A 26758-nucleotide genomic window follows, 5' to 3' on the forward strand; every position below is an offset into this window, starting at 1 on the left:
TATTGCGGAGTTCTTCGCTCTAATCGGCATCCACCAGCTCTACCCCCACATTCAGGAATCCATTTTCAAAAATCGTCGTGGCAAAGGGAAGATATTCAGGGGACCAAAGAACGGCGGAGGCGAAATATCCTCTATTACATGGCGATGACTTGGATGCCGAATCCCATCCACCGAGTCGTCATCGTCATGATCGCCCAGCACAGACTGGATCGATGACGAGTTTTCTCCGCATTGCCAACCAAAATATGATACGTAGTTATTCCACATCAATTACAATTTGGGCCTTCTGCGCTCCTTGTGAAGTTGTGCACTCGCTCAGACATCTCGAAAGGCATGTGTGTAAGTATGTAAGTTCACTCGAAACAAAGAATGTTAGTAGAGATAGAAACAGGGTAACAGTGAATGCAACTTGTGCTGGAAAAATTGCTGCATCGGAGCAGACTGTAACCACTGAAGTTGACGGTAGCACTGATCAGCGTTACCGATGCAGCCACGAGGCTAAAGGGAGCATCCAAGCACCCTTGGATAGGGGTTTAATTTCTACAGCTATCAAATCAGACACCGATCGAGCTCCCTGCAAGGCCATGTGAACGCCCACGAACCCCTTCACCACATGCCTCTGCTTCATGGGGTGCATGCTAGACCACCCAGTCTGGGAGATCAGGGAGGGTGAAGCTTGGGCACAGCGTGGTAACAACGCGCACGAGGTTGCCAAGGAAGGTCGAGTGCACAAGATGTGAGTCTGGAGTAATCTGCGAAGTTGGCCCGAGAGCTTCGACAACAAGGTTATGCTGGTTGTTGGGATGTGGGCGAACAGCACTGCTAATAGTAACCGGCTTCCTTTCGTCCGGAGCTTGCTTGGCGGATATCAAAACTTCACCCCCCACGGTCCGCCCCACGCAATTCTGTGCTGCTCGGCCCCGAGAAACTAAAAATCCAGCACGATGAGCCAAGGGACGGTCCAGGATCTTCATAATGGGGAGTACCTGCTTCTTGGATGGATTGTATCCATAATTCAGTCTCTCCCGCCTACATGTAAATAACCTGCCCTCTCCTCTCCAGGGTTTTTCTTCTCTCGCATCAAGGAAACCTACTCGTCAGCCGCCTTTTTCTCCGTCCATCCGACAAACTGACTGCACCTGACGGGATCGGGAGGCCGCTGGCTAGCGCCTCGGAGCTCTCCACTGCGAACGCTATGCCCGGGCTACTTCCCATGAAGGTGATAAAAGTTGGCAACAGCTCGCAAAGTCGAGTTGCTCAGGCGTGTGATCGGTGCAGAAGCAAGAAGATTCGCTGTGATGGGATTCGGCCGTGCTGCTCGCAGTGTGCCAATGTCGGATTTGAATGTAAGACCAGCGATAAGCTGAGCAGGCGGGCCTTCCCGCGAGGATACACGGAGTCCTTGGAGGAGCGTGTCCGGTCGCTGGAGGCGGAGGTGCGGGAGCTCAAATGCCTGCTGGATGAGAAGGACGAGAAGATTAATATGCTTTCACGGCTACCTTCAAGTTCACCAACATCAAGAAAGTCGCCGCCTCGCTCATCCGACCCTGCCGTGATGCACCGTTGCAATGACTCGTCTACAACTACGCATCGGGATGAACTTATTCACGTCCAGAATGCGTCTTCGTTGAGAAAGCCGAGTCAGGATTCGCCTTTCATGGGTCCGTCGAGCACCAGGGCTTTCTTAGGTACTGGCCTTCCGTAGCCTTTTCTTTTTCTCCCTTTCTTCTCCCCCTCCCCCTCTCGCCGACAATGCTGACCCGTTCCAAGATGCCTTCGCAAGCAAACTCGAGAGAAGTGGCCAGTCATCGGCCCATATTTCCTTAGATGCAACGATTCCTCCTCCGTTACACACATGGCCGCTTCAAGATTCAAGACTGAAAATGCCGCCTCGACTTGTCTCAGATCAGCTACTCAACATTTTTTTCCAAGAATGGGCACCTCTCTATCCCGTTGTCCATCGCCCAGATATCCTCAGAACCTACAGTCGATACACATCCAATCCCCAGTCCATAGAGAACGACAAGTACGCATTAACCCAGCTAAACCTGATTTTTGGAATTGCCGTGGTTTCTTCAACTGTAAGTTCCCCCTTTTGCCTTCGGTCTTTATCCTCTCAAATCGAGTTGACCTCTGATTAACTATCCTGATAGCCCCGCATACCTCAGGACCCTGTCTTTTTCGAACGGAGCTGGATCCCCAAACTCGAAGCATTGTCCGAGGATATCTCTTTGTCTGCCCTTCAATGCTATGTTCTTGCAGAAATTTACTACTCCCTGAAGTCGGATTATAGGACCCTCCTACGCTACAGATCACTGGCAGTTGCCTTATGTTTGCAACTTGGGCTTCACCAGAGCCAGAAGAGGTTTTCCTTCAATCCGCTCATGAGCGAAACGCGGAAAAGGGTGTTCTGGTGTCAATACTCTCTTGATCGGTATGATATGACAACCAAGGCACCATCCATCAGCCAAAACTCCGGGCTTACTGTGCTATTAGGTTTGCAGCCGCCTTGACTGGCCTTCCGGTATTGATGGCGGAGTCAGATATCTGCACCGAATATCCGTCCGATGTTGATGATGAGAATGTGACTGAGACCGGCTTTATCCCCACCCCTCCGGAGCAGTCGACTAGAATATCCAGTGCTTTGGCCTTGTTTTCAGCCTCTCGGATTTTGAGCAAGGTCCTGGAGGAATTGTATCCCTCTCCCGCTGGCTACGAAATCTCTTTACCCACCATGCATTCGCTTGCAGAGGAATTGGATGACTGGCTAAAGAAGCTGCCGTCCCATCTTCGGGTCGAATTCGTTCAAGATAAACCCACTTCTGGCTTTACTAGCGGCCGCGCGCCTATTCTGGTACGTTCACCTTTTAAGGCAAGGCTTGTACTTCAGGAGCACGAAACTAACAGGCCGTCCCAGTCAATTATCTATTATTTTATCCGCATGTTACTCCGTAGACCCGCAGCTTGCTATGGCAAACCAGAAAGTGCTTCTCCCTCGATGCTTCCTCTCGTTGACTCCTCCAAACACATTCTACAGCTGTTGAAACTGCTAGAAGAACGACGAATGAGCCTAACTCTCTCCATCAATAAGCGCGAGCTCATCGTTCTATCCGGTCTCGGAGTTCTCTGGCAAAGCCTAGATTTGAGTCCTGATAGCAAGTTGGTCAAGGAAGGCCAAAAGTCACTCCATGTGGCCATGAGCCTTCTGGAATGCGAATCCGCGGAGGCTGCAGCCGAATTTGGAGCGATTGTGAGCAATTTATCGCCTGAGGAGGCGCAGAGACGAGCCAGTGGCGAAAACCTACAATTGACGGCCGATGTTCCGCCATCCCCGTCGAGGGACACGTCGGCTAGAGACCAGCTGCTGCAACCGCTAAAGACACGATTTTCTTTCTCCTCGGAATCAGACATATCAACTTATTCTAAAGATAGCGTTCGCAGGTCGAACTGTACCGTTTCTTCTCCGGAGCTCTCGCGCAGTGTGCGATCCTCCAGTCCACGCAGTGGATGCTCAGAAATGTCTGACCAAGCCAAACGAAATAAGAGCGAGTGCCCTGCCAGTGGTTTGGGCATGGACTATCTGCAGCTTAACGGTGAGAAGAAGCAGGTTCCAGCAGCATTTGGCGGTGGAATGGAACTGTCCGATTGGGAGCATGTCCTGAGCGATATGGACAACGGGCATGCGAATATCTACAACGGGATATACGGCGCCGGGGAAACTCCTGCAACGTTCGCCACTCTTCATTCGGGTTATCAGCGGCCGGCTCAGGCGCCACAGCAGCAGTCCTCCCCAATGTCAGTGATACCGTCAATCCCTCCGGCGCAGCACGGATGGCCGCAGGGGGGCTGGGGGTCAAACTCCGGTAACAGACCGGCGCCGAATAAGCATGGAGAAGTCCCCAGCACCCAGACGACAATGGCGGACGCATACGAAGCGATCATGATACCCCACAACCTTGACACCATGGACGATAGCGGTGCAGACTTTGCGATGACGGATTCCTGGATCCGGCAGTGCGTGATGTGATCCGATATGATTTATTTATTCTCTTACTCGAATTTGCGAGCCACAAGAGTTGGAGTTTTTGATGGGTTTGTTTGGCTCCATATTATTCATACCTACATTCATACATATACAGTTTCATGGTTGGGTTTGGGTTTGGCGCTCTCTGCTGGCGTTGTTGTTGGAACATGAGCACTTGTTGCGAAGGGAGCATGTATATTTCATAAACCGGGCCATTGCTGGCCGGATGTACTGTGTACTCTGGCTTTGGATCTGCGATCGTTTTGCTCAGATATGGATATCCGAGCCAGAGATTTGAGCTTTATAGCTACCTCTCGTTTTTCCTTATTTTCACTTTCTCTCTTTTTGGACCATCAGGCTATGACAGCTCCCAAAGTGTTTCATACTTCAGGTGACCATTTCAGTGTCTCAGTCTTTCCAGTTCGTGGACAATCATGTCTTCTGTGTCCAGCTTCCCTAAAATGTATGTTCCGGCCAATCATGCACCCAGCAGGTTCTGGGCCAGAGACTACCTCAGGAAAATAACTCTCAAAGAAATTGAATTTGCGTGAATCTGGAATCGAGAGGGAGAGTCAAATCCATAAAAAAAAAAAAAAGAAAAAAATACACCCAGGAAAAAAATTCGTAGGAGCCATATCCCGATTCCTGCAGGGATGGACATGGACCGTCTGAGTATTCCCTTACCACTCCGAATGACAGGGTCAAAGAATGTGGGCAGTTTCCTCCTCCCCTCCCCGGTTTGGCTTCTTTGGCGTTCACAGCGACAACTGAACCTGCACAGATCCTTGTCACAACGCACCTGGGATGGAGCATGGAGCGCGGCGGCGTGACGTAACGGGCGCAACGGAGCGGCCAATCCCTGTCAACGGTACGATGACTCAGCAGCCACTACCGGATGCGGACTGGCGGCGGCTTTGTCATCCACCCCGCCGCGCCCCACCGTCGCCAGCAAGGTTTTTGCTGTGAGAAAGTCGCTCCCGAAACTCCAAAAGTCTCTGATCTTCCTTCGCAACGTCTCCTGTCCCTTTTATATCCCCCTCCGTTGCTCTCCTCCATTCCCTCTTCTGCTTCGTCTTTGCCTACTTTCTTTTTTTTTCCTTTTTTTTTTTTTTCCAATTTTCCCTTTTTTCTGCCACTCCACACTCTCTTGCCAGTTGGTTCTGGCAGCACTTTCTTCCCTCTACCTCCCCCGCTTAACATATCTCCGATCTCGGACATCATGGGATATACGGATTTGGATCGATTGGCAATCAACACCATCCGGGTGTTAGCTGTAAGTGACACCTTTTTTTCCCAATTGCTGTTCCCCTGTTCCATGCAATTGAAGCTCGTGATGCAAATTGTCTTCATATTGAGTATTTCTTTGCGTGCTGCTGCTTAATTGCCAGAGCATACCCGCGAAGTGGGATGTGCGGGGGAGTGATGGCAGACCCTGGTCACGGCGACCACCAGCGCACCCACCAGCAATACCAAGGAAATGCTTTAATCACGGCTAAGAAAACAAATTAAATTTCTCTCTCTTATTGTTACAGGACTATTTATCGAGTCATTTTCAATTCTAACTGCCCTGTGCAATGTCCAGGTCGATGCCACTTCGAAAGCCAACTCCGGGCACCCAGGTGCCCCCATGGGCCTGGCACCTACAGCCCACGTCCTCTTCAACAAATTCATGAGCTTCAATCCTAAGAACCCTCAGTGGATTAACAGAGATCGCTTCGTCCTTTCGTACGTTACATCGCACTTTTCCACACCGCTTTCGCTCATGGTCTTACGGCGTTGCATGCCAGCTGCAACCTTGAGCCGCGATTTAGCTCGCGTTCATTGGCTCGTTAAATGAAGATCTTATATACTGACCAGAGACACATATAGGAACGGCCATGGTTGCATGCTGCAGTATGCTCTCTTACATTTGTTCGGCTATGAAGTCTCTCTCGACGACTTGAAGAACTTCAGAGTTAGTATATCTCTTTTTTTATGCGCGGGGTAGCTCCCCACTTAATTTCTTTTTCGAGGCACTAACCCGAATTGCAGCAAGTTGACAGTATCACCCCTGGCCACCCTGAAGCTCACGACACCCCCGGAGTGGAAGTGACCACTGGCCCTCTCGGTCAAGGTTTTGCGAACGCTGTTGGCCTTGCCATCGCCCAAAAGCACACTGCCGCTGTGTTCAACAAGCCAGGATATGACCTCATCAACAACTACACTTACTGCATTTTCGGCGATGGTTGCGCCATGGAGGGTGTTGCCAGCGAAGCTGCCAGTCAAGCTGGACATCTTCAACTTGGTAACCTGATCTGCTTATACGATGATAACCACATCTCCATTGGTGAGTGCGAAGACTGGAAATCATCCCTTAAGAGATGCTCTGCTAACTACACCATCAGATGGCGACACCAAGATTGCCTTCACCGAAGATGTCATGAAGCGCTTTGAATCATACGGCTGGCACACTTTACACGTCAAGGATGGTGATCACGATCTCGATGCCATTGAGGCCGCCATCGAAGAAGCCAAGAAGGTCACCGACAAGCCAACCGTGATCAAGGTCACAACTACCATCGGGTTTGGTTCCAAGCTCCAGGGAACTGGAGGTGTCCATGGTAACCCTCTCAAGGCCGACGATGCCCAGAACGTCAAGAAAATCTTTGGTTTCAATCCCGAACAGAGCTTCGTTGTCCCTCAAGAGGTTTATGACCTGTACCACAAACATTCCGCGGAGGGAGCTGCCAAGGAGCAAGAGTGGAACATCCTCTTCCAGAAATATAAGTCTGAGTATCCCGAACTCCATGCTGACTTCACGCGCCGTCTCACCGGGAAGCTCCCGGAGGGTTGGGAGAAGAACCTACCCACTTACAAGCCATCTGACCCACCAGTCGCTTCTCGAAAACTCTCTGAAGCCGTCCTCGAGAGAATTCACGATGCCGTTCCTGAACTCTTGTCAGGCTCGGCTGATTTGACAGGTTCTAACAACACAAGATGGAAGAATGCCAACGATTTCCAGCCTCCTAGCCTTGGAATCGGGGACTGGGCCGGTCGCTACCTCCGCTACGGTGTCCGTGAGCATGGTATGGCTGCCATCATGAACGGTATCGCGGCATATGGTACCTTGATCCCAGCTGCTGGTACTTTCTTGAACTTCGTCTCTTATGCTGCCGGCGCTGTCCGCCTTTCCTCCTTGTCTCAAGTTCGTGTGATTTATATCGCCACCCACGATTCCATTGGCTTGGGAGAAGACGGCCCTACTCATCAGCCCATTGAGACGCTTGCTCATTTCCGTGCCTTGCCAAACATGATGGTCTGGCGCCCAGCTGATGGCAATGAGACAAGTGCTGCCTACTACTCTGCTTTAACTTCTAAGTCAACACCAAGCATCCTTGCTCTGACCCGCCAAAACCTCCCTCATTTGGAATCGTCTAGCATTGAGAAGGCTCTCAAAGGTGGATACGTGGCGCTCGAGGCTGAGAATGCAGACATTACCGTTGTCAGCACGGGTTCTGAGGTCAGTCTCTGCATCGACGCCGCCAAATACCTGAAAGAAAAGCACAACATTACTGCTCGCGTTGTTTCGATCCCGTGCTTTGAGATCTTCGATGTTCAGCCCAAGGAATACCGTCTCCAGGTCATTCCCGACGGTATTCCTTCCCTCAGCGTTGAGGTTATGTCTACGATGGGCTGGGAACGATACTCTCACGAGCAGTTCGGCTTGAACCGCTTCGGAGCATCCGCCCCTTACAAGGAAGTTTACAAGGTATGTATATACGTAATTCTTCATCTGCAAGTTCCTCAAGGCTGACAACGCCTCCCTTTTCCTAGAAATTCGAATTCACCCCAGAAGGTATCAGCAAGCGTGCTCTCGCGACCATTGATTTTTACAAGGGCTATAAGGTCCGATCGCCAATCAATCGTGCGTTCAAGCAAATCATCTAGATTTATTACTCCCAGTTTGGGTGATAGATGAGTTTTAGTCTAGATAGCATGCTATTGCTGCTTTAGGCGCTTCTCAGAGAAAAAAAAAGAAGAAACAGTACCCACCGAAGGAAAATACCTATTCTGTGTTACCTACGTTGAACAGCTGATTGGCGAAGCTATTCACGCTGTGGCTGGATAATTGATAAGATATGTTGAGGATGTCCGTTCAGTTTCTTTTTCTGCTTCCTACCTTCAGTAGACAGACACCGTGAATAGAAGCAGAATTATCATTATCATTAGCTCCTATTATTTAGTCCGTACATGGTACTACAGCTGAGGAATTCCTGCCTCTTGGTGTGATAGAACCAAACCAAACGTTCGAAAGTTCCAAATCCGAGAAAGAGAGAAACAAAAATAAGAAAGAATGATTTGGAGGGGAAAAAAAAAAAGCACCAGAAAGGTCATCGTAAATTTCTCTTCTTATCATTCAAAAAACCGTTGATTTCTTTTTTTGGGACATGTCTTTGTCTCATTCATTTCCAGGATCACATCACATAAGTTTTATCTTCCAACAGACGCTATTTATGTCTGACTAATATGGTTATTTCCTTTTCGTGCCTTATCTCTAATTGATTCCTTTCCACACACCCCTCATTAACTACCCAAGCTGTGTGGAATTACTCCAGAGCCTTTCTGGCGAAGCCTGGCAGAACGAAGCTGGCGCGGTGGATGTCCTGGTTGTAGTATCTGCACAGCTTGTCCTCCTCCTCTCTGGTCCATGACCGCACGGGCTCACGGATATTGCGGGTGGGGTCCTTGCAGGCGACGAGGAATCCGATCTGGCCGGATGGATAGGTAGGGATGCTGGTGTAGGCGTATTCAACGACGGGGAAGACTTCCTTCATGAGCTTCTTGAGGTCGGTGATGAGCTTAATGTGAAGCCATTGGTTCTCAGCTAGATGTGTAAATAAATTAGCATCTCGGCTGCACCAAAACAAGGGGGAAGTAAGAATTTGAAGCGTGGAGAGGTGGAGGGGAAATTGCTGATCAAAATAGAATAACCTGTAAAGCCGTCAGAAGCGTGGACTTCATTTGGCGAACAAGAATCGTGTCGTGCTGCAGAGGAGGGTAGGACTTTAAAAAAAAAGGGTGCAACGAGGTTAATTTCAGAAAGGAGACGGCGACGAACAACCTTGAGTACTGATGACACCGCCCTCTCGGAGAGAGCCGTAGAGCAATTCGAAGTAAGGCTTCTGGAACAGAACCTCAGCAGGGCCCTCAGGGTCAGAGCTGTCGGTAATGATAACGTCGAATTCGTTCTTTCTCTCCTCGAGGAACTTGAAGCCGTCTCCGATGTGGACCTTGACGTTAGGGTGCTGGAAGCCTATGCTCATGCCAGGAAGATATTTCTTAGATGCACGAATGACGGCCTACGGCATAGTCTGTCAGCATCCCATGGTATACACAAGGCCGACTAAGGACTACTGGTGCGGGCCCATACTTCATCGATATCGCAGAGAATGGCCTCCTCGACTGATTCGTGCTTGACGATCTCACGGAGGACACCACCGTCACCTCCGCCAATGACGAGGACCTTCTTGGGGTTTGGGTGGGAGTTCATGGCAAGGTGAGTGATCATCTCCTGGTAGCTGAATTGACAAGGACCCTGTCAGTTCAACTTCTCTCTTGCGACTCCTATCTGGGCATAAACGCGGGATCAACCGGGAAAAGCATACGAGAATTCATCGCGCTCTGTGCACTGGATCACATTGTCCAAAACCAAGCAGGTGCCATGGTCGGTGCTCTCAAAAATGAGGATATCTTGATACTTGGATTTCTCGTGGTGGAGGATCTGGTTAACCCGGAGAGTCATGGCCTGGCCGGGCCACATATCAGAGATCTCGGAGAACCATCCATCTACGGTAGCGAAAAGAGTACATTGTTAGATCCTTCACAGGTACAAGCATTGTAGAGTTGAGAATTGGCTTGGCTCTGTATAATCCTCTTAAATTTAAGAGAGAAGACAACGCACCTTTGATGGTAGGATGTGTGATTTCCGTCATAGTTGTAGTTGGGGTTGTCTGCCGTGAAAGAGGGGCTTGACTGAGTGTATGAAAAAATCTGAGGATAGCTCCTGAAGGCTGCGGATGAGGTACCGGTCTGTTTAAAAAGAAAAACTGGCCTGCGAGATGACAGGGAAGCCGACTGCCTTGGCTCAGCAACGCGGTCATGCAACGCCCTCAGGAAAAATTTCCCCTCCTTTCGGTCTGTTTTTTTTTTGTCGGTGGGGGGCGGAAGGTGGGGTGGTGGATTTTTCGGCTTCCCATTGGAGAATTTTGATGCAGATTCTGGCTTTTTCATTGGAGACTGCTGGTACGCTGCTATTTTGCAATTGTCCAATAGAAACCACGATCTGCTTACGGTCCGGTAACTGTATGTTACGGAAACATCTTCTTCCGGTACTGTGAGGGCGGGCGCAGGAGAGCGGGCGAGTTTGCCAAACGCTCACGGAATCCGTCAGCCTGGAAGACCGCGGCGACGAGGGTCGACAGCGCGCACAACCACGTATGTGCGGCTGAACAGCATGAGAAAGCGCACAGCAATCACACGACCATTGTATATCTTCTTGGTCTCAAGGCTCGATATCAAGTCGGGATTCTCGGGCGCCTCCAGCGCGGGCCAATCTCGGAAGCTATCAATAAGCGCCCGTACCATCACGGTGGACGCCAGGTGGATCCCCACCCAACAGCCTGTGCACTAAAGGGGCAACTATATCCACCATTAATATGATACCCAGAACCGATCTTGAAGACTGAGAGCGCCGGCAGGGCAGGCCAAGCAGCGCATTTTCAACCACCCGGCAAGGTGGGATGTGCATTCCAACGCAAAACGGACAAGCTCTCAAATCTTCACTGTTTAGGTCCACAATGGAAGGCTCGCAGAAGTTCGTCAAGATATATGTATACATAAAGCGAGGGGAGAAATATCGATGCTCTGGAACTACCTATCAAGCCAAACTCCATTGTCGAGCAAGAAAAAAAGGAAAAAAGAAAAAAAGAAAGGCAAAGTGAGGGGCCTAGCCCTCAGGATCGACGACTACTTTTATCCCAACATACAATTCTCGCGAGCCGTTCCCCCATGTCTCTCATCCTTCATCGCTTTAGCTTCTTCACCCTGGGGGGCGAGACGAAGGCGTTGCAAGATAGGATACAGGGTCTGGATGGTCTGAAAATGCAGCCGGTGGATACGGGAGCGCGTCAAAATTCCCTGACCGGTGCTGTAGTGCCATATTGTTGAATTCCATGGCATTTTCCGGTTTCAGTGTTTCGAGCTCGGCCATCAACTCCTTTATCCTGTCGTTTAGTCTCCCAACTTCTTCCGATTGACGGGCGTAGGATTGCAGCAACTCTCGGTACTGCTCGTGGAGACGATGCAGCCGATCCTCTAGAGCCTTGACGTGTCTTTCCCTGCGTTCGCGAAAAGCTCGCTGCGATGCTCTGTTCTGTGCACGGCGTCGCTGTGAGAGCATTTATTAGAGGAGAATATTGCTATCTGGAGTGAAATACCTACGAGGTGCATACTGCTAAGGCTTTCTGCCTCGTCGTTTGCATTTGAGGCTGATTTCCGGCGGCAAGGATGCCGTTCAGAGAGCGACGTGGAACCAACATATTCCACGGGTATCATTTCTTGCCTTGAATAGCTGGGACTCTGGAAATTCGGTAGAGATATAGGGCTATAATTGATGGCGTAGGCCTTCTGAATCGTCTCCTATACTGTCATATCAGACCGGCGGCCCGAGATCTCACATAGGGAGCACTCACGCTAGTGGAATATGGACCAGAGTCCACATGGCTCTCGAATTCATCCACTGTCAAAGGCTGTGAAGCCGGGGGTTCAATAGAATGTTGAAGCCTGGTGTCAAATCTATGATCCATGAACTTGTTTTGATAAAATTTGACTGCGCTATGAGTTGATCAAAGTATCACGCCTGGTGATAGCTCTGTCCCGGCTTCGGTATACTAACCAAAAGATTTCAATCGCCCGAGATTTCAGTCCGCTGGGGTGAATGAAAAGCATCCATTGCCAGAGTATCTGTGGCTGCCCTTTTATACGGCCCTGATTTGGATAGGTTCTCCTTAGGATAGTCACCGACCATATGCCATCGGTAAATTGATTTCGATTAGTGCAGCCATCGTGAATTCCGCGTCCGGATCTCTTCGTATTTTGGGGCGAGTATGACGAGAGATTCCCGGCAAAAACGCAGCAAGGATGCTGAGGAGCTGATACGCTATTCGACACGACCTTCTCCGCAGCATTCCTGCTTCAACGGTCAACCCCAAATAATATAGATTCACGGGGATCTCTGGCCTGACAGTCTGTTTGAGATAGATGGAAATGTCTATATATAAAATGACTTTTGTTTTAAATTTCGGGACCTCGGTAGCGGCTTATCGCGACGCGGTCGGCATGGCTATCATACATGAACAGGCGGCTCTCGACAGCTCGAATATGCCTTGGCTAACTCCAGTTTGGGCGTAGATCGGCCGCTATGGCAGGCAAGAGTCACCGGCGTGCATGGACGAGAGTCAAGCATGCGAAAAATTGCCCAACGCCGCCATGATTCAGTTTCCCATAACTCTGACACCGTTGTTAGCTTTTTGGCTACCATATTTCGCTGGGTCGTTGACTATTTTGAGGTCACCCAAAGTATTCGGTTTGTTGATGACCCTACAGGCTACAGGCTCAAGGCTAAAGATTTAATAATAAAACTGCAAGGCAGGACGTGCAAATTTAGCCTTGACATCAGCGATTGTACGCAAGTTTACCGTGCCTGCTATTTAATACACACTGGACTCGCTCTATCTCTGAGCATGCCATCGCCCTCCCGAGCGTCTCGACCCGGGAATAAATATAGGCGTTGCCCGTAGAGCCCTAGGGAGGCATATCACTTAGACGAACTGTTTGCATGGATACCCCACACACCCGCACCCACTTTTCTCTCCGAGGTTCGAGTACCTGAGGAATTTCAGCTGTCAAGATTCACTATGGCTGTCCTTGGCGAAATCGTGATCAGAGTATTTATAGCACGTCGAAGATCGCGCGTTGAACTTCGAGCCAGTAATATTACAATGTGTTTAAGATATTTATTTTTATTCCAGAGGAACGATGGCCACCCCCTAACGGGAGGGTTCAAGCCAGTCATAATCAGCGCGGGTTCGGAAATATGCAGATACCAATTGGCCCCCACGACGTAAATTCGAATGCATCTACGCATCAGCGGAGATTTTTAGTTTAGTTCATAGCCAGCCAACTGTGTTGGCTTCATATGCTTCTATCAGGGCATATAGAAAAGGCCCAAAACCTCATTCCGGATATCGAGAGAGCACGCATGTGGTATGGAAAAGCGTCCAAAAAGAGAAAGAGGTCACGCAGTAGCCGGGAATATACAAATATGAGCAATTCGATGGTGGCATCCCTTTTCTCGTAATGGCAAAGAGAGACAGAAATTTATAATAGCAGCTCCATGATGTAAAAGCTCTAGCTTCGCATTCCACACCAATTCCCAGGTGCACCCGGAATACAACTCAACATGGAGCTCGACGAGGGACGCCCTTGGGGGCGAGAGACTTTGTTTTCCCGGAGATCAAGAAGCCCATGAACTGCCATGTAACTTGTATCCTTCAATCATGGAGACAAAATAGGTAGAAAAGACGTACAATGTAGTCCTGGCTCTAAGCTGATTCTATGATCAACGTGTTTCCCCTCATCATCTTTCACATGGCTTTTTCAACACATTGAGCTAAAGAAAGTCCGCTTTCGTCGGAGCGGAAGCGTTTGCAATATCCTCTTCAACTACCAGGAGGGCTCTTGCATCAAGACAATGTGGCCATTCAATATCTGCTATTGTGGTGGTTTTGGGGGGGGGGGGGGGGGGGGGGGGGGGAGAATTGGGTCCCGGGGCAAGCCAGAATCCAGGTGTCCCACTCACAATAGTCATCAAGAAGATGCATGTTGCTTTGTTATGCTGCTCACCATCACGTTTCTCAACCATTTTTACTGTAGCTACCACTTCCCAGTGTGGGCAACCTTTCTGCTTGCTTAAGCCTGTTCGTTACCCCCAGTTAATCCATTTCAGGCTGCTGCTCCAATAGTCCACTGGTGCGATATTGATATCGTCATCTGTAGTTCAGAACAAGGGATCCGAAAAGCCTCGAGGCTTATCTGGCGTAAAATTTTAAGAAATCCACTTGATGGACATATCATGAGCTATTATCCATTAAAGGGGTATTGCAAGAGCATTCACTAGAAGAAACCAACGTGCCTCATCTGCTAATATATCGTTCCCCTGGTTTGGACCTAGTGTGAATTTCCTAAATACCTAACATTAAGAATGGGAGGAAGGTAAGTACTTTACCACACAGTGCAACTTATGACTTACTAAAATCCAGCCTCAAGGCCAAGAATGAATGACAGGCTGGATTGTATTGAATCACTGCGATGGATCAGATGAACCAGCAACTTCAAATTTGAATTAGACCTGGAGATCACAAGGTGGAAACGCAAAGTCCCATAACTCGCGTTAGACACAAGCTGCGAAGAGCTTCTTGGGGAACTTTGGACTTTTCAGTTTCGCCTATAGTATGTGCGACTTCACGATACCCTGGGTGATATTTGCAACCTATTTGCTCTTCTGGAGAAGGAAAATCTCATCAAAGGTACATTTTGGTGAGAATCATCGGGGAAAAAAAAATAAAAAAAAATAAAAAAAAAGACAAAAGAGGAAAAAAAGGAAAAGGAAACAAGAGGGTACTGGAGTAAAAAATATATTGTTTGTGGAGTAAATTGGGAGAGAAACATATGAAGTTGAATGTTGGCTAGAAGAAGCCAGATCCCTTGTCTCGCGACCGCTCCATATAACTAATAATGGTCATTTCATCGCCAGGCAAGAGGATAGCATGACGCTGCGATGAAAACATTTGAGAACTCAATACCATTCATCTGGCATGGTAGCCCGCAAGTACTCCATATATTAAGGGAATATGGTCGACCTTTCACATGTTCGAGTGCTCTGTCTGTATGTCCCATAGGCCAAGATGTGACATCGAACAACGTTTGCCAGCAGGTATTTCAAAAAAAAAAAAAAAAAAGGTTTTAAACTTCCAACACCATCAGCAACTATTAATTTAGCAAAGAGTTTGAACTCTCATTTCACTTAGCCCTCCTTTTCTTTTTCGCGAAGAGTTCTAGAACCTGGGAAAATCTTGGAAGAGTGCAAAAGCCGGGATTATGGCCACATTCCTAACAACTGCTGCCAGTGACGGGATATTCGCGACCCTGCCTACCACTCGGACGTCTAATTCGAAATGGCGGCACAAATCCCAAAAGTCCACGACACAAGCGTTGGGTTGCGAGCCCAACGGTCAGTGGAACATATGTATTTTGTTGGACAAGGGCAGCGACAAGGTTTGGAGAGGGACCGGAATCAAGGGAAGTTGCAGTTCTCTGGTCTTGAGGGGCGTGAAGGCTCGATCAAGACTCAATGCTCGCAGTGGAGTGAATGTTCCCCTTTTCTTCTTGTGGTGTTATGACCTTATTCGTCGATATTTGGATAAAAAGACACCACTCGAGGTCCGGAATAGCTGAATGCAACCGAATTCGAAGAACGACAACGGATATCGGCCCATGCAATTGAGGTTGACTTTTGATTTTTGCTTCCCACGTTGACAAAAGCCCAGGGAGGCGCTGGATCCATACGTGTTGCGTTGATTGCCGGTCTGAACCGGACACAGCCAAATGCAGGCCATGGGGATCCCGCCCTGCGATCACGACGAATCATAATTGGGAATTCACGGGTTCCGTGGGCCTACCCCTTGCATTAGTTAGTTGAAAGACTGAAGCTTACGGAGGATGAACTCAGCTTCTGGAATTTGAGGTGGCATGCTCGCCAAGACGGCACCGCGCTGATGTTTCCAAATACAGAGGGTTATTATCCCGAAAGCTCGATTCTCGATGCCCGCCGGCACTTGATAGGTGTTCGATCTTCCGCCCCTGAGTCTTGGTTTTTCAAGGATAAGAGCTTCTGCAACGTTCAGTGTACTTGGTTAATAGAGTTAACTGCTGTGCGTGTAGTACACAAGTTACTACATGGCAGCACAACTGACGCTTCCCGTTGAGTTATATGGTCGCTCTCCTTAAGATACCCACCGAGTTCAACCGGCTAACGGACGTCGACCAGTTACGCACCTTTCATTTGAAAAAGCTGCTTCCCAGAACAGACAGATGTTGGAGGGCCCTGGTGCATACTTTTGTCCAGAGTACAGAGCATAGGCTATCGCTCTTCAAGGACGCTGAAACACGCCTGAAATCCGGAAACAATGCCGGAATTGCCTTTGCCATGTGGAGATCTGCCACTTGTTTTACGCAATTGGGTACCCCGTAGAGGGCAAGGATGTTATGCACAAATTTTGCTCCTCTGTTTTGATGCTGTCGAGATGTTTCCTCCTGTTTCCCCCGTCCTTTTCGGAGACTGGAAACTGAATGCTTTGCCCAGGCAGAGAACATTCATCAAAGTACTCCGTCTTGCCTTTGATTAGCTCTTTCCTGTACTCCCTACCCATCACTAGTATTGGAGAGAATTGGCTAAGGAGAATCGACCGCCTTGTGGTACAAGCATGGCTTCTCGCTCGATGGTTGAATCGCAGTCATCGCGGATGCGGGATAAATACGCCTGTTTGTTCCTTCCAGAGTGCTTATCGAAATCTATCAACATTACTCCGTACAACAAACACTTAACCATGCATTTCAACGCCTGAGTGTCTCCCAGCTCCCGTCAAGTGCAATCGAACTCGATAATGTCGGATAATAGAGTTCCCACGGACCAAGGATATGGGATTGCATCAGCGCCAAGGCCTGAGCGACGCGGGCCGTAACGCTATTTGACCTGGAACTCGTGGACTGCAATTTGTAAAGCTCATCGCCACTCGCGCCTGTTTGCTGCAAACGAGCCGGACGAGGAGCTCGCGTGGCCTGCTTCGCTGCAAGATCTAGTCATTGTATTCTCCGTAGAGTAGGTGATTTTCCCCTGAGTTACAAAGTCCAATCTGGCCAAAAAGAATTTCATGCAAGTTAGTAAATCCCGCTGTTCGCCCAGCGAGGGATCCCGGCGGAGATAGCAAGATCGTATCTCCCTTGCCAGGACTCGGATGGGACAGGGGAACCAAGAAACGACTCTCTCACCGGCCTGATTGGCTCTGTCTTTTTCGCAATCCAGGCCCCACGGTCTTCATGAAACAGCGGGATGACAGCATTCATGTAACATGCAGAACATGGGCCTCGAATCCAACATAACACGAGGCTGCTTTAACAATGGTTTGTTAGGCTATTCATCTGCGAAAGACGGGTCTGCCCTCATCGCACGGTTCTCAATTCTGTGACAAGCGCGCATTCCTCCGAAATCGCCTCCAGAAAGCATTGACTTTGTTGCCACTAAAATAAAACTAGTGTCGGACGGCGGCTTAAAGACATCTGAAAATCGATAATCCCACCCGATGTGCCGAATAGACCCACGACTATTGAGTTAGTTAACTCGGCCGCTTGGGTGAGGGAAGAGTTTGTGGGGAAATTCGCAGTGCTTGGGCCCCAGTAGACTTCGCCCTACTAGCTACGCGCTGCGCCTTTTCTCCCTTGATTCCGTATTTTAGATTTGTTTTATTTTTCTTTCGATTATGCAGAATCTTCGAGCTTTCGCATTTTCATCTGCCAGGCGAGAACCATAATTGATGAAACCTCGTGGCTGGAGGCGACATAAGTGGCCCCCCATCACAACCGAGACAAGCATCCCCGGCCCCGATCACTTGTCAGCAACCCCAGCAACGCCATACCGCGTACGGGGTATGCGCATCTTTTCCCGCCGGCGCGCCCAATAAAACTTCCAGGGGATGCAGCAAGCCTGCGTTGCAGGCTGTCAAAAATCTCCTACCATACTCTTCTCGCTCGGTCGATATCTCTAGCGGCCTTCCATTCCGCTCCACTGCTTCGCTGCTATCGAGGAGACGACAAGGCTGCCTACTGTGTACTCAAAGCCCACTAACCTTCATGATCTGATTCACTTTCACTCTTGAACAGTGAATATACATTATTCACATATTATAATTGGTCTATCTGGGTGCCTGTCGTCCGAATTGTGACCGCATTTCAACTCAGTAAAGCTTGTGTTTCCTGGGTTACATTCACTCTTCCTATCCATTTGGCATCTTCCTCACCCAGCCATTCACTCATACTCCCCCTGCAATAATTTTCCCCTTATCGCCTCCGAGAAAATTACTCTGCCTATTTGCTCTGTTGTGTTGTCTTATGATCTTGGTTGTCAGGTGTTGCTCTGAGTTCTAAACTGGTGAGTGGTATGCGAACCTCTTTATTCTTTTTGAACAAAACTAACTATCTCTCATACACATATAGATAGCCTCTTGCAGTAAGAGATCTTTGTTCCCCCCCGCTATTACAACCTACATCTATTTCAATGTCCGCGACTTGAACAATACTATCTGCCCCCTATTTTGTTTCGCGACTCCACTCTGGCTGGATTTTCCGGGACGAGAACTCCCTGATTTAACATTGGAAGCTGATGGATTAGTGATTAGGGACTTTAAAAGCCTTTCACCATGGGCTGTTCTGGATCCAAGGAGATTAGCCCTGAAGAGCGGCAGGCGATCAAACAAAATGCAAGCATTGACAAAATGATACGAATGGACAAGAAAACATATGATCGCACAGTCAAAATCCTTTTACTCGGTATGCTGCACTATAACAAGCTCCATATTATCAAATGAATTTCTAAGAACATTTTAAAATCAGGCGCTGGCGAATCAGGAAAATCTACTATCATAAAGCAGATGCGCATCATCCATGCAGGCGGTTTCCCAGAAGATGAACGCCGACAGACCCGCGCTATTATCTATTCAAACATGATTGTGGCCTTTAAAATCTTGCTGGATATAATGGAAGCTGAAGGAATCGAGTTTGAGGCTGCTGACACAAAGGTTAGCCTGGTCCTCTCAGTAGCCCCCTTTACAATGGCTGTCAAGCACGTCTTATATATCGATTGCTGATCTTTCTTATCTAAAAGTCATTCGCGCAAGTCATAGAAGAGACTGAGGCAGACGTGGAGTCTGATGAGGCGTTTACCGATTTAAACGTTCGACAAGCGATGAAGAGCATGTGGGCGGATCCAGGAGTTCAAAAAGCTGTCGCAAAAGGTCATGAATTTGCTCTTCACGACAATCTCGACTAGTAAGGCACCAGCATTCGTTTGCAGGATCGAAGTATATGCTGACCACTTGTGAAGCTACTTTAATTCCTTGGACCGCATATTCACACCTGGATGGCTTCCGAATAATCAAGATATGCTCCATTCGCGACTGCGCACGACCGGCATCACTGAGACCCTCTTCGAGTTAGGCCAGATTAATTTCCGGATGATGGACGTTGGCGGACAGCGCTCAGAGCGTAAAAAGTGGATCCACTGCTTCGAAGGAGTTCAATGTCTACTCTTTATGGTTGCGCTATCCGGCTATGATCAGTGTCTTGTCGAAGACCAGACTGCGGTGAGTTTATCTCCACGAGTTAGATGCAAATAGCCAAGGTGCTGACGTTAACATCAAGAATCAAATGCACGAGGCGATGATGCTCTTCGAATCTCTGGTCAACGGGGAGTGGTTCAGGAGAAAACCAGTCATCCTTTTCCTCAATAAAATTGACCTTTTCAAACAAAAAGTCCCTACTTCACCCGTGTCGAAGCACTTCCCAGATTTCAAGGGCCCAGACGGCGACTACCAGGCAGCAACGAAATTCTTTTCAGATAGATTCAAAGGCATGACCCGTATGCCTGAGCGAGAAATCTACGTCCATCACACTAATGCCACCGACACGACTCTTCTAAAAGCGACCATGGACTCGGTGCAGGACATGATCATCCAAAAGAATTTGAATAACCTTGTTTTGTAGGCTCCGTGATACCCAAAAAGTCGCATTCCTTGCAGATGATGTTTTTTTTGCATTTGCGTCTTTGCATCCTACCATGTGCAATTATGTCTCTTGCTACTATGTTCCTATATTTTTAGTTTTCGGGAGTTTCTATATTCCTTTCCTTTTTTTCCCTCCCTTTGAGTTGGGAACCATTTGCGATGCTCGAATCCATTGCAGACGGTAATAGTTCTTGTGTCCATATTCTCTTTTCATGCCCACACGTATTTAAACCCTTGACGTTCGGCCTATCTCCGCTTCTTTTTATATTCCTTGCCCGATACGTTTAATTTTTCTGGTGTCTGATAGAACTTTATGCTTTCGCCTTTCTCCTTGCGCGCTTTTCTTTGACTCGTGGCGGCACTCGCGAAGACAATCGCTCGGGGCACCACCCCTTTCTTTATATTCTCTAAGCAGGCGACATCTTATCGAGCTATTCAGGGTTAGTGCGCATATGCAAGCTATGGGAGGATCATTTGTGTTTCTTTAGGTCGCGATGGCGAGTTTGGGCTTCGAACCGGCTCAAACTTTAAAGCAGTGGAAGGACTCGATCCTGGTACTTTTTCACGCCGATTTTCGGGAATTGTTACGCTAGATGCTGGGACGATAAATTATGGGTTGACTGTGTTTCAATGCTGCTGTTTAACGATGCAACTTGTTCTGTGCTCTTGGTCAGGTTCTCCACAAGGTCTCTCCAGGAAGGGAGCAACATGCGGACTTGGGAGGCTGCGGAAGCGGCTAGCTGAGAAGCGCAGTGATCGACAAGATAGAGTATGAAAACATGATTAATGGTTGTGGTCTTCGCTTGCCCCTGGCTGCCGCTCATACAGCTGCCTGACCCCGCGTTTGCGAACGACTCGATTAGTGACTAGGTTGAGACGGAAACCAGCCGACACAGAACGAATTGGCCTGGCGTTAGTTAACTAGTTAGTTACCCCTCTTGCGTAGCTGTGTATTCTCAAGGTGTTCTGGAGAGCACCAGGATATGGTCTCTTCACACAGAGCTATTTACTTCAGGAGAATTCCATTAAATGAATCGACTCTACCGCGATCATGAAGCTCAACCACCCGTATGCCGTATTAGAGCATTCAGCCCGGGTAATTATGCAATTTTGTTCCTGAGGTCACGTCATGCGGCGTTGTACACGTGATTATACGATTACATAATGGCGGCAATGTGGTTGAACTCCCCGGTAGCAGAACTTGCTCACAACAAGCCCTCAGGTCCAGCGGACATTGATCTACCACCACCCTCTCATCCACTCTCTAAAATTTGCACAGGAGCTGTGCTCTGAAAGCTCTTGCTGCTCTCAAAATGTTTTCATCCTCTATATGCCGTATGGCCCGAGCGCCAACGGTGAGTCTTCCGGCCGTGGCGCCGCGCCCATGCACCATCGTCCTCGCAAGCTCCGCCAGTAATCTCTCCACTCCTCGAACCCAGCAGCGGCGATATTCGTCTTCCAAACCTCCAGTTCCTCCTAGTGATGGCTCCAGAGGCTTCGATGCTTCCTCACAGACCCCAGCCAAAAGCGTAAGCCCGTCCAAAAAGGATGAAACTGAGAAACGATCGAAACGCCGGGCAAAGGAAAATAAATCGAAACCGAAGAACACATTGAACCTTCCTAGTGTTCCTTCTACTCAGCATTTACACCCTCAAGGTTCGTGAATCATTCTCTTTCCATTTTGTGGAGGGTACTCAAGAGAGCCAACCCTTCAAATCACGTGGTTTTACCCAGAAAGCATACTTTTAATACTTACATTGGGACAAACGCTTTCAGATATCCATGTCGCCTCTTTCTTTTCTATTCACCGTCCAATGTCTGTAACCACGACTGTACCTCCGGCATCAACCTCCGAAGCATTCTCTACCATTTTTTCAGCGAAGAAACAAGCGAAAGCTCGGCAAAACGACGTAATCTACACGATAGCTTCGGCTGTAAACGTTATTGAGAACGCCATTCCCAGACACCAGCAATCGACGGAGGATAGCGATCTTAGAGCGGCTGTAACCCAAGCGTCTGCTAGCAACGCAGAGCCCGATGTTACCCATCTCGACGGTGTGCCCATGCAAGATCTGAGAATATCTGTGCAAGAATTCGCCAAGCGGCTAAGACCTTTCAATCCACCCCCAGCGCCCGTTCCTATGGATGAAGCCCAGCAGGCCAAAATCATGGATGTTGAGGCCGAAGGTACCGAGAGTGAGCAGAGCTATTCTACCGTCCTAACGATACGCGAATCCAGCCACGCGGACGGTTCGAAGAGCTACCAAGCGTACACAACGCCATTCGTCCGTGTGACAGATATGGAGGCGCCATCGGGAACCGAGACAGAAGCTATGGGAGAGCAACACACCCCCGAATCTGCTAGATTACCAAGTCGTTTCCTCGATAGAATGCGAATCCGACAGTTGAAGTGGGAAGCTTTCATGGAGCGGAGAAACAGAACCATGTACGCCATCAGCGTTAAGAGACAGCGAAAACTCAAGATCAAGAAACACAAATATAAGAAACTGATGCGGAAGACGCGGACTTTGAGACGCAGACTTGATAAGAATTGATGAAGTCAGTCTTCCACTGGAATCTCTGGGGCATATTGGCGTGTTGAGTTTCCGGGTTGTCTTTTGATTTGTTTGATTCCTGGTGTCTCCTTTTTTTTCTTGACTACTCTTCCCCGTACCTCTCAGAATAGTTGGCATTATTGTTAATTCATGCATCTCTTTTTCTCCCATTTGGCTCTATTGCAGGCTGTGCTTTCATTTTCCCCGCGCGTCCATCTCCATTTCTGCTTTCCGTCGACAAGGTAATCAAAGCCAGCTAGACTATATACAGCCCTAGACGTCTCGAGGCGACGCTTGCAGCTCATCCAAAGTCTTATTCTTCGTCTATCCGATCTCGCCTTTCCAAGCATTTATACATAGATTCAATCAATACATGAAACAAGTAAATATTGTGGACTGAATGTATTCTTTAAGACATGTGTTTTGTAGACTACATACATCTTTCGATCCACAATTTTCTCAATATCCTATTCAATAGTCAAGACATTATTCCAAGCCATAAAACGCGTTGATTGCAGTACATACGAGGCACACATACATATACATGCACACGAGGTTTAAGATGATCAAGCCCACAGTATTCAAAATCCACGTCTAGCACAGGTACCAAAAAAACAATTACGGCATAGTAACAAAGGGCAGGAGGCTACACGAAGGCGGCATGCGTATAATAATAAAAACCGGCAAAAAGAGAGGAAAAATTTAAGATGAAGTAAGGTGCAATCCCAGAGAGGTAGAATAACAAAGCTCAGGTAAGCCCAAGAATGAGAGTTTGGATACATGTTTCTTCCCACCACAAACAGAACGAAACAGGCTTGGTATAATAGAGGGATTATTAGGCCGTCCACCCTAGCTCATTTAAAGGGATGCTCATAACATGATAATAAATTCATCACTATTCACACTCACTATACGTTTAGTCAACACATTGTCACCAACTTTGATCGACATCTGATGTACGCGAAAGTGATGGTGAACAATGTTCATATAGTGCCGTTCAATGCTTAGCACTCAGCGCCCGAGGCGCGCGAGTTCATAAGGAGGGCAACAATAAGTCCGTAAAGACCTAATAATACAAGTTAGAGTACTATGCCTAGAAATATGTCTAAAAAGAAAGAAAGCGCACCCAAGACTTCTGCGAAAATGAGAATCAGGATCATTCCGACGAAGAGGCGAGGCTGTTGGGCTGTTCCACGAACACCAGCATCACCGACGATGCCAATGGCGAATCTAAGAGCATTATCAGTATTCGATCTGAATGACACTCAATAAAGGAGGTGTAAATGATGAAAAGAGCGTACCCTGCAGCCAAACCGGCAAGACCAACAGAAAGGCCTGCACCAAGTTGAATGAAGCCAGTATACAGCGACTTGTTCTGGCCCAAGTCGTTTGCTATCAAGACTGACACAACCAACCCGTAGATACCGATAATACCAGCCATGACAATAGGAACGATGTCTAGATCCAACACGCGTCAGTGCAAATCAGAATACGTGGCGTGCTTCCCCACGCCATCGGAAGACCTCCACCGAATGGCTTCAGGTCTGCAGAAAGGGACTAATATCCTTACTCTTCACAATCAGGTCTGGTCGCAGGACGGCTGTCGAGCAGACACCGACACCGGCCTTAGCCGTCCCATAGGCAGCACCGAAACATGTGAAGATGATGGCAGAAGAGCATCCTAGGGCACCAAAGAATGGCTACAGCCGATCAATGTTAGCATCAAGGTTATAATCGAATGATGTTCATGGTGATGGATGCCGGGACAATCGCGTTATACGTTCAGCCCAGCCATCGACGTCCAACACAGGTATGAAGCATCTTAGCACGAAGGTGGTGTCAACTGACCGCATAAACGGGGCTAGAGACATCTCGAAAATCAGTATTTCTATCACATATTTGCAGCACAACCCGTATTCTCTGCTTTTGCACATCGGAGTCTTGAGGGTAACTGACCAGAGGTCTGAAGGCATCTTGGGAGATTATGAACAAGCGTGGACCTGAACACCGGAAATGAAACGCGCGCAGTCGAAGGAGAGGTTTGCAGATTGAAAAAAGTAGGTTAATTAAATGAATAATATCCTCAGGAACCGTGCCTGAATGAGAGTTGAGAAAAGGATGAGAATATGGACGATGTAGCTTGTCACGCTGCGAAGCTTGAAGACGTTCGTTCGTTACGGGATGAGGTTGGAGTCACGTGATTAGACCGTTGCCGTTCCATCGCTCCCCGACGTCAGGTTTGAGAACGCGCAGCTCACGAAAGAACATCCGCCCTTCAACAAAGAATTGTCTACAAAATATACAGAGAAAGATGTTAATATTTACTTAAATTGGGTTCTGATGCTTATTCTTGAGCCAGGGACATCAATCTTTGTTCCGGACACTTCGAGAGCCCGCTCGTCAGCTCCCGTCAGGCTATCCTGCTCGAAGGTAGTAAAAGTTATACCGTTCTCAGACAGCGCCCCAAAATGGTTTGGGACCACAATAAGATGCTTATCGGATACCTGGGTCGAAGATCGCAAGTCATTTTCAAGACCTGCCACAGGGACGGAAGCAGTCTCGACAGAAGGAATCACCCCGAAGGTAAAGCGTTCCGCCACTTCCGCGGGTTGAGAGCCCTGCGAAGAATTCGTATGACCTAGTGGACTGTGGATGGGCACTGCCGTGTCTAACGGTGCAACAAAAAACTGTACGGTATCTCCTGGCTTTGCAGCCTCGGAGAGTGGCGTTACGAGTTTTCCATTATTAAATTCCATAAAGCTAGGGAACGAATCGAAGGCTGTCTGCTCGATATCGGGCTCAATAGTGTTCCTTTCGAATAGTTCATTAATAGGACGACGGTGGCCAGAGCTGTGCTCTTCCTGGTAACTGTATTCAGGATCTAGAGAAAGCAGACCCTGCTTTTTACCCCACCCTCCTCCTCCGCTCATGAGACGGTGAAGGCGAGCACTCTTTTTGATTGCATTAGATACGTCGTCTGTTCCACTGGCTTCAGGGCTAGCCTCTGAGGAGCAATGTAATTCTTCGGGTTTGACGAGAGCCCAAACTGCGAGCCTGCGATTTTGCAACTGATGCTTATCGATATATGCTGGGAGGGCTTTCTCTAGTTCCGCCGATGCTGGCGCGGATTTTGTGGAACCATTTCCAGTTGAAATCTGACTCAGAACGTTCCCCATGCTTGTAATGACTTTCCTAGGCTGCGTAACTGGATGCAAAGGTATAAACGGCGTGACAGACGAATTGGCATTAGATTCGATTCGACAAATCACAAGATCCTTCGTTTCCTTTGGTTTCAATTTCCCAATTTCCTCATCAAACCGCCAACGTGATGCCAGCATTGTTCGCGGTGTGCCGGTGACAAAAATCGTGTTTGCGATGCGGACCCCAACTTCAGTGGAAACTTTTTCACCTCCATCTTGCTCATAAGTCATGGCATACGTAATTGTGGGCTCGATTTCAGGCATTGAGACATCCCGTCTTCGCATGGGCCGGACTATGTCTCCGGATAAGGACTCTTGGTCTGCTATCAAAAGCGAGATTCCTTCGCACCCTTCTTTTTCGAAGGCTGGGGAGTCTTCAGGCGAAGCCGACCTTGCCGAAGAGACCAGTCCTGCTGGTATTGGCAGCTTATCCACAACAGCCGATATAGAATATATATCTTTAATCTCTTCGTCCGTTCGCAGCGCATCTTGGAAAATATGGCCCATTATGGATGGGAGCAAAGTGCTGCGAGCGTGAGCCCAGGCGGCAAGCGCAGGGGTAGCGAGAAGTATAGGGACATTCTGGAAAGACCTCGATGTTCGCGGGAGAACGGGCAAGTTGGATATAACGGCTGCAGGGTCCTAGATATATTCAAGTTATCAATAAGGATTATAGCTCTCTTGAGCTCGCGGCATCCGCGTGCATAAAGCAGAGGTCATAACATACCACAAGGGATGTTTCGGGGGTCAGCAATGTAATGGCAGATATCTGCTCCGTTCCTGGCCGTACGGCTGCATCCCTATGTAAGAGTCGATGGGAGCTAAATTTCCTCGAGCTCCAAGGCTCACCGCGAGTCCGCCAAGCAAGTCGCAGACAGCCACTGCAAGCTGCAACAACGACGCAGGTCGAGCACCTACTGAACATCCTTCCCACTGAGATCGGGAACCATTGCTGAAAACCTAACATGTACTTCAGGCACTCGCTACCTCACCTATGGAGATAGATTGCGCATTCGTTCCTCGGGAAGTAACAATCCGCTGCCAAGC

At 48.5% G+C, this 26758-nt stretch overlaps 10 protein-coding genes across 10 annotated transcripts; 4 read left to right on the plus strand and 6 right to left on the minus strand.

Moving 5' to 3' along the window:
- Positions 1–324: 324 nt before the first annotated feature.
- Positions 325–4606, plus strand: D8B26_002706 (uncharacterized protein). Its single transcript, XM_003069171.2, has 5 exons — positions 325–1688; positions 1771–2081; positions 2154–2434; positions 2497–2854; positions 2918–4606. The coding sequence occupies exons 1-5, from the start codon at positions 1196–1198 to the stop codon at positions 4025–4027; spliced, it is 2553 nt and encodes an 850-aa protein (XP_003069217.2). The 5' UTR covers positions 325–1195; the 3' UTR covers positions 4028–4606.
- Positions 555–974, minus strand: D8B26_002705 (uncharacterized protein; the record flags this gene model as incomplete). The annotated part of the gene is made up of 2 exons (XM_066123925.1): positions 555–638; positions 705–974. 2 exons carry the CDS (start codon positions 972–974, stop codon positions 555–557), a joined length of 354 nt encoding a protein of 117 aa, XP_065980000.1.
- A 427-nt stretch (positions 4607–5033) lies between the features above and the next one.
- Positions 5034–8237, plus strand: TKL1 (Transketolase). Its single transcript, XM_003069172.2, has 6 exons — positions 5034–5297; positions 5607–5749; positions 5894–5978; positions 6056–6350; positions 6409–7772; positions 7838–8237. Exons 1-6 carry the CDS (start codon positions 5244–5246, stop codon positions 7949–7951), a joined length of 2055 nt encoding a protein of 684 aa, XP_003069218.1. The 5' UTR covers positions 5034–5243; the 3' UTR covers positions 7952–8237.
- Positions 8238–8367: 130 nt separating this feature from the next.
- Positions 8368–10198, minus strand: SPE3 (putrescine aminopropyltransferase). The gene is made up of 5 exons (XM_003069173.2): positions 9966–10198; positions 9670–9850; positions 9435–9582; positions 9126–9363; positions 8368–8888 (listed from the first exon to the last, which is right to left on the minus strand). The coding sequence occupies exons 1-5, from the start codon at positions 10162–10164 to the stop codon at positions 8611–8613; spliced, it is 1044 nt and encodes a 347-aa protein (XP_003069219.1). The 5' UTR covers positions 10165–10198; the 3' UTR covers positions 8368–8610.
- A 904-nt stretch (positions 10199–11102) lies between these two features.
- D8B26_002709 (uncharacterized protein) lies at positions 11103–11868 on the minus strand (the record flags this gene model as incomplete). The annotated part of the gene is made up of 3 exons (XM_003069174.2): positions 11103–11450; positions 11504–11701; positions 11755–11868. The coding sequence occupies 3 exons, from the start codon at positions 11866–11868 to the stop codon at positions 11103–11105; spliced, it is 660 nt and encodes a 219-aa protein (XP_003069220.2).
- A 4312-nt stretch (positions 11869–16180) lies between these two features.
- Positions 16181–16495, minus strand: D8B26_002710 (uncharacterized protein; the record flags this gene model as incomplete). The annotated part of the gene is made up of 1 exon (XM_066123926.1): positions 16181–16495. One exon carries the CDS (start codon positions 16493–16495, stop codon positions 16181–16183), a length of 315 nt encoding a protein of 104 aa, XP_065980001.1.
- Positions 16496–18573: 2078 nt separating this feature from the next.
- On the plus strand, positions 18574–20902 carry D8B26_002711 (uncharacterized protein). The gene is made up of 5 exons (XM_003069175.2): positions 18574–18724; positions 18788–18972; positions 19059–19222; positions 19278–19536; positions 19595–20902. Exons 1-5 carry the CDS (start codon positions 18595–18597, stop codon positions 19934–19936), a joined length of 1080 nt encoding a protein of 359 aa, XP_003069221.1. The 5' UTR covers positions 18574–18594; the 3' UTR covers positions 19937–20902.
- A 277-nt stretch (positions 20903–21179) lies between these two features.
- Positions 21180–22859, plus strand: D8B26_002712 (mitochondrial 37S ribosomal protein mS38). Its single transcript, XM_003069176.2, has 2 exons — positions 21180–21612; positions 21733–22859. The coding sequence occupies exons 1-2, from the start codon at positions 21270–21272 to the stop codon at positions 22509–22511; spliced, it is 1122 nt and encodes a 373-aa protein (XP_003069222.2). The 5' UTR covers positions 21180–21269; the 3' UTR covers positions 22512–22859.
- A 34-nt stretch (positions 22860–22893) lies between these two features.
- On the minus strand, positions 22894–24484 carry VMA3 (H(+)-transporting V0 sector ATPase subunit c; the record flags this gene model as incomplete). The annotated part of the gene is made up of 7 exons (XM_066123927.1): positions 22894–22978; positions 23050–23577; positions 23638–23741; positions 23813–23969; positions 24082–24211; positions 24360–24372; positions 24468–24484. The coding sequence occupies 6 exons, from the start codon at positions 24482–24484 to the stop codon at positions 23516–23518; spliced, it is 483 nt and encodes a 160-aa protein (XP_065980002.1). The 3' UTR covers positions 22894–22978; positions 23050–23515.
- A 348-nt stretch (positions 24485–24832) lies between these two features.
- Positions 24833–26758, minus strand: D8B26_002714 (uncharacterized protein; the record flags this gene model as incomplete). The annotated part of the gene is made up of 2 exons (XM_066123928.1): positions 26439–26758; positions 24833–26353 (listed from the first exon to the last, which is right to left on the minus strand). The coding sequence occupies exons 1-2, from the start codon at positions 26676–26678 to the stop codon at positions 24833–24835; spliced, it is 1761 nt and encodes a 586-aa protein (XP_065980003.1). The 5' UTR covers positions 26679–26758.

This window comes from Coccidioides posadasii, chromosome 2 (genome assembly GCF_018416015.2).
Source record: "Coccidioides posadasii str. Silveira chromosome 2, complete sequence".
Classification (NCBI taxonomy): domain Eukaryota; kingdom Fungi; phylum Ascomycota; class Eurotiomycetes; order Onygenales; family Onygenaceae; genus Coccidioides; species Coccidioides posadasii.